The sequence below is a fragment of the Silene latifolia genome, chromosome 5 (genome assembly GCF_048544455.1).
Source record: "Silene latifolia isolate original U9 population chromosome 5, ASM4854445v1, whole genome shotgun sequence".
NCBI classification, from domain to species: domain Eukaryota; kingdom Viridiplantae; phylum Streptophyta; class Magnoliopsida; order Caryophyllales; family Caryophyllaceae; genus Silene; species Silene latifolia.
In genome coordinates this window covers 29,388,390-29,395,249 of record NC_133530.1, presented here as the reverse complement: position 1 = coordinate 29,395,249, position 6,860 = coordinate 29,388,390, and the positions used below count along the sequence as shown (strand labels likewise).

Here is a 6,860-nt window from a genome sequence, read left to right as displayed (position 1 = left end):
TTGTCAACCATGGCCAAAAAACTCATAAACATATCCGGCACCTCGGTCTTATCAAGTAACAGACTAACTGGTATACCCATACCGCCCGAGAACAGTCAACAATAGTCAAAAAATATTTAGCACCACAAAACGAGGGAATGCGATAAGACCCCCATAAATCACAATGTACCAAATCAATTCGACAAAATAGAGGTACTAGTACTACAAATCTACAATATGATATGCATCACGGTACGAACTCGCGCTAATCAATTAAAAAAGCCGATCATATAGACATCAATTGCTGACATTCCGGTAATATCAATTACAGAACTCTTGAAATACTAATAAAATGACATTTAGAAATACATGCTCTTTTGTTTCTACGATTCCGAAAATACATTACAAAGTTACAAGATGGAATAATACAAATAAATAAAATTACAACACACAAATTAAAAAACATGAAACAATGATTGTCATTTGATCAAGCACCAAAGTTGTTAACGAGGTATATTACGATCTCTACGGCGTGCACACATAAGAGTTGCATAGGAACTCATAGTGAAGAACATTGTTATGACGCACCAAATTGCTGCTCCCAAAAATAACGACTCGTTCTCGATCAAGCACTCCTCTTTCCTACCGCTAACGCTCCGGTAGTTTTTGCTGACTAATAAGCTTTTATTGTTGTATATTGCTGAGGATACTAGCCCAACGAACGTTATTACGAATGATAACCTGCATCGTTTAGGCAAAAGTTTAAAATATAAATTGATGGTTCCAAATTGAATTACGACTAGCACGATGTAGAATTGTAGGTAAATAACCATTTAAGCGCAACGTTAGTTCATATGAATTCAATCCCTGTTATATAAACTATCTAAGGGTTGCTAGTCAAAATCATCCAGGGCTCCTACACTTTTCGATGGAGCAACGATAGAACAAAAATTAAATTAGATTATTGTTGTCAGTGGCGGAGCAGCGGGGGCGAAAAAATTCAGCGAGGGCAAAGAGGTTATTCTATAAGGCAACCTCGAAAAAATTCGAAAATTTTAACTATAAATTCTATAAGCGATTATGTACAATATAAATCGAGATAAGCATAGAGCCAAGGTCATCGTATGGCATATTGAATAATACTTTATCAGAGATATCTAAGTCTAGTGGTTAAGGGCTAAGACATGCCTCCTTGTAGCTTATTTGACACGGAAAAGGTAGATAAGAATATCCTAGGAATGATACAAGTATACAACTAAAATGTTACTCCAAGAGGCAACATCATATCAAACAGTCGGCTTCTTTTCGTAAAGGACTATACGTCTTTTTTCATGTAGCACTAACGTGAGTATTGTTAGTACTGTCTTTGGAACTTTGTGATATAAAAACACATCATAGTTCCGGTTAAAAAAACAAAACCAAAAACAAAATAACAATAAAAAATGATTTTTTTATTTTTAAATGAAGCACAAGGGCAGTACAATATAAGGAGGAGGGGAAATAGAACCGTAACCAGGCATTTCTCATAACACATCATAGTTCCGGAGTACAATTTTGCTTAGTATAAGAGCATATTTAATTATATGGGTCTAATATTGAACATTTTTTATCCGATACCATATCACCATACATTTTGGTAATGACACCGTAGTTGGTAATGACTAATGATAAAATGGTATCCGATACCATATCACCATTTTATACATTTTGGTAATGACACCGTAGTTAGAAAATTTTACGCACCCCGTACACAAAATCCTAGAATCGCCTCTGCGCGTAACCTACTGTCATTACAGCTCAATCTTAATTACTAGGCTATAATTCTTTAGTATAAAAAATGATAAATGACACCGTAATTCCGCAAATAAGTACTCCCTTCATTTATCTAATTCCTTCTCATTTCCCATATATGACAATTTATCTATTTTCTTCCCGCAAATGACACCGTAGTTGGTAATGACTAATGATAAAATGGTCCCTAATTTTAGTCAATAATAACAAGAAGTGTGACCATTAAACAAGTGGTCTGTTGAAATTAACAATACAATAATCATAAAATCTTATCATAGACTGCACATATTCGTCTATAACTAAAGACGGACAAATAATAGGACAAAGCAACAAGTGGGGTGGTGGGCTCAAAAATATCACCACTTTCAAACTATTTGACCCGTCTATAGCAAAACTAGCTGTACAATAATCAGCCTGTCATTTATTTAAGACTTGACCTTGTAATTATGGACAAGAAAATCAATGTCAAATTAAACATAATGGGTAACCCGTAACCTATTAGAAAGAAAGAACATGCACCAAATTAATTAACCATAACTCGAGAAGGGTGACTTATTTTCAAGGTCATCAATTAGCAAGTTTAAAAAGTTCCAAGAAAAAAAAAATACTTAAATGAAATAATAATTAAACTTTTGAGGTAAGAAACCAAAAATTGATATACCGGAATAGAAGGGAAGTAGAGCTGGTCAAATGGCCCAAGTCCATTGGCCCTACCCGGCCCGATCCGCTTTTTGGAAGGGCTTGAGCCTTTAGTTTTGGCCCAAAAAAGCCAATGGGCCGGCCTAAAAAGGCCCATAATATTTTGGGGCCGGGTTTGGGCCAAGCGTTTGGCCCAAATTTTGGCCCGACCCGGCCCATATTTATTAATAATGAATTTTTTTCTAATAGAACCTATTAAAGTAGCGTTAAAGTTATACCCAACTCTTTACAAACTCAAGTATATTTTTTTAGATTTATAAAACAAAGTATGCATAACATAAATCATATCTACGAATGCATGATTAAGCATTCTAAAGTGGCGATGTTTGTCTTTATTTTATTATAGAGAGCAATTCATATGGATTTCATCATATTTTGTACAATTTTATACACTATGTATGTTTTAAAAGTTGTAACTGAAGGTATTACGCTAATTATTTCCTAGGGTAAGTCGTAAATTTTAGGGCCCGAAAAAGCCCATTTAGGCCCAAAAGCCCGCATTAGCCCATAAGGACTGGGTTTGGGCTTGCTAAATAAGCCCACGCATTTGGCCCGGCCCGGCCCATACAAATGGGCCGCTTTTGTTAGAAAGGCCCGGTCCAAGCCCGCATTGGCCCGGGCCATGATCACCTCTAAAGGGAAGTAGAAGAGGGAGAGAAATAAAGCATACCAGGATAAAATGAAGAGGATAAGTGAAATAATCCCACAAAAATTGCAAGGAAACCTTCTACCGCAACAAAAGCAAGTAGTACCAGAAGTCATAAGTATTTGATGAATAAGAATGAAAAAAGCAGCCACTATTCCAATTGCAAACGCTGCAGTACTGCCTGGATATATGCATCCTCCTTGCTTATCTACGCTTATATCATCAACCTATCAAAAAAGACGGGTTACGATAAGGGTATGACTGCATACATACATTCGACACGAGCTATATTATTAAGAATGGTACTAACTGTACCTTAATTCTCTTGGCATAAGCCAGGAAACTTAGGCCTGCTGCTGCTAATCCAAAAAGTAAAGCCAAAAATGGAACCGCTGCTTTCTTTCTTCCTCCCATTTCTTTTTTATTTTTTTTCTAATGTTTTAATTTATTTGTGTATATATGATTTTGAGATTCGAGTAAGAGTTGGGGTGTTGTTAAGGGTAATGGCCAGTTGGTGCTCCATGGGTCCCTATTGCACAAATTCTCATGTAACGGGTATATAGGCCAAATACAACCACATATGGAGAAAAAATCAAATTGTGTAGGGAATAACATTTTCTTTAATCTTATTTATTCATAGGGATATTATTCGACCCGTCGCAGCAAGGGAGACTTGTTTTTTAGATTGTGCTCTTGTATTCATCCAGTAACATTAGTTTACATCATTATAATAACATATACTTAATTAATCATAATCACTAATATTTGTATGCGTTTTCTAATAAAAATTGTCAGGACTTACGATAAAATAGTACTCCCTCTTATTTTCTCTCTTCTTCCACATTGTTTTTTGACAAATATTCAGTGGAATGATAATATGTGGAGGAAAATAAAAATATGAGAGAGAATGTGGGATTATATGTAATACTCCCTCCTATCCACCCTTTTTTTCCCCTTTGAAGTGGGCACGGAGATTAAGGGTGGGAGTATAATATTGATAAAGATATGAATGGGGTTTGGTAATTGGAGAGAGGTATGAATAATTATGATTAAATATTAATAAAGGAGATGGGTGGGGTTTGGTTATTGGAGAGAAGTATGAATAATTAGAATTAAATATTAATAAAGTATATAGTGGGGTTTGATGAGTGGAAAGAGGTAAGAGTACAATATTAATAAAAACTTTTTCAAAAAGGAAAGGGGAAGAAAACCTGAATAATCCGTTTTAGGAAATAGGGAAGAAAAGAGTGGATAGGAGGGAGTATTAACTACAATTTGATAGATAACTAAGGAAAGCAGAAGGTCATTGTGACTTACCGATTAAGAAAATGTGGAAGATATTAGTGAATAAAAAGGTATATTTATTATAAAAATATGTACAGACTAAATAAAAGATCAACAACTTTAAACTATGATCAAGAATTATGAAAGAATTACGAAAAACACAAAGTAGTAAAGAAAAATATAATCTCTTAACAATGACTTAATGGCGGGCTTGTTCCTGACACTCGTCAGAACATATGTCTCAATGGCCTTTGCGAGTCTCGTGCCATGAAGATGTCGCGATTGATGAAACTTGTTTCCCAGCTATCACCAACATGAAGCTGTGACCCGACATCTCATCTTCCGTTTACCGTTAATAAGTTTTACAGTATTGTAGGTTGTATGTATGGCTCTGAGAGGAGCCGTACGACTTGTGTGTAAACATTATATTTTTTTTACCTTCGGTATGCAAACCACGTTATACCAGGTAAGCCACCCGAGGGTTATATGCTCGAAATCTATTAGATATGGACTCACGCCAAAAATGCTCTACAAAATTTTGTTCTTGGGGAGGCTTGAACCTGAGTCTACCGGAGATTTCACTCAAGTGTTAATCACTAGACTCCACCCTTGCGAGCGGCCTTTTTTTTTTTTTTTGAGAAAAGAACAATTCATTAATAGAACGTCATACGACACCTACAAAGAATAACTATAATTGAAAACAAATCTAATGAAAACCAAAGAAAAATAATTTTCTTATAAACTAGGGATCTCAAAACAGCATCTGACAATTCGGCTCGTCCTATTATCGCTATCTTCATGTAGCTTTTGAGGGGATCCTTCGTTTGATTTATGAGATAAAATTTACCTCTGATTGGTTCCAAAGATCGTTGACAAATCACTTTTACCCTTTGAAAGAACACGCTGCAAACCATCAACGAACTACTCCTGACTATATTACTGATGAAACTAAAACCACGAAAAAATGGAAAACCCCCGAAATAAGGGACGGAAAAACGATTCTCACCAAAAAGGAGACTTTTATTGAATAGAAAATAGGTATGCATACTATTGATTAAAATTTGAAACAATTTTGCGAGCGGCCTTCTTAATTGCAAATTAAAAAACCCGAAAATGAAATTAGATTAATTAACAAAATTTCGTACTCCGTAATGTATGAATCAAAGGGAAGTAGCTAAGATAAATTTTTGACACGATATTTGGTATATTGGTTAATTGTTACGTGTCATTGAGTACAATAGCTTTCAGATTGAATGAATGAATTTGCGGGTATTACTCACAGGCGTGTAGCGTGTTTAATTTGCGGGTATTACTCACCCAACGCGCCAAAGTAAAGGCTAGATATTTCTGCATCATGCTTATCTTAAAAAGGCACCTTGCCGACTTGGTCTGTTGCGCCCTTACGTATTTTCGTCGGCGTATGAGAGGATGTAAAATCAAACAGCTAGTCTTGCTATAGATGTATATATCCGTTTATAACTAACGATGGTCAAATAATTTGAAAGAATTATTATAGATGACACATATTCGTCTATAACTAAAGACGGGTCAAATACAATACCACATTTTTAATAGGACAAACAACAAGTGGGGTAGTCGGATTGTATTGCTGCCATTTTATCGTTCGATCTTTTGGAGGTGTTTAACTAATAAATACTCCGTAATATTCCTTCCCCTTCAAAAAATAAATATCCCTTCTAGTCGCTCATTTCTTCTCTCTTTCCTTTTTTATGGTAGTCGATTTTTCTTCTCTCTTTCCTTTTTTGGAAAGGTTTGTGTGGTCCAAATTCATTTGCATGTGGGGTAGAGTGTTTTATGTGGTTTAAAATCATTTCCTTATTTCTTGTTCAAAATGGAAGAGGAAAAAATAAGCGACTAAGAGGGAGTAAATATCAATTTATGGGCTGGGCTCATATTCACATGCTAGAAAGGGCCGCCCACGATAAGAGGCGATCTCGAGTTAGGACTTGATATTGAAAATATTATAAAAAGAAAAGTGTAGAGGGAGTGTTATGAAGCAAACCCCTGTAGGGGTAGCATGCCCCAGGGCCGGTAGTGGCTCAGGTGAGGGTCGGACAAGTGAAGGTCAGCCCGAAACCGGACCAAGGGGGTGGAGGACGGGCTTAGCGATGGGCCTAGGGCAAGTCAGGGTTTATGCGAGCCCAAGGCGATCCGAGTATGTTTCGCCAGACTCAGGCACTGCCCGAGGTAAGGCACGTGTTGAGTGGGTCGGGTTAATTTAAACTTGTGGGGCGGGCCTGGTCAGCCCGCATGTTTGACTCCCCCTAGCATGACATGCCTCACTGCGATGGAGTTTTATATCAACCAGAAATTACAAACAAAAATTCATATTATAAACATATATAATGATCTTTAAAATTCCACAAATATTATCCTACAACTAGTTGAGTCGGTCAACTCCTCCTCTTTCGCATCTTTTCTTTGCGGATGACTCCATTTT

General features: G+C 36.3%; 1 protein-coding gene across 1 annotated transcript; it reads right to left on the bottom strand.

The window, feature by feature from the left end:
* Positions 1–247: 247 nt before the first annotated feature.
* Positions 248–3,718, bottom strand: LOC141657156 (uncharacterized). The gene is made up of 3 exons (XM_074464298.1): positions 3,431–3,718; positions 3,140–3,342; positions 248–720 (listed from the first exon to the last, which is right to left on the bottom strand). The coding sequence occupies exons 1-3, from the start codon at positions 3,527–3,529 to the stop codon at positions 483–485; spliced, it is 540 nt and encodes a 179-aa protein (XP_074320399.1). The 5' UTR covers positions 3,530–3,718; the 3' UTR covers positions 248–482.
* Between the last annotated feature and the right edge of the window lie 3,142 nt (positions 3,719–6,860).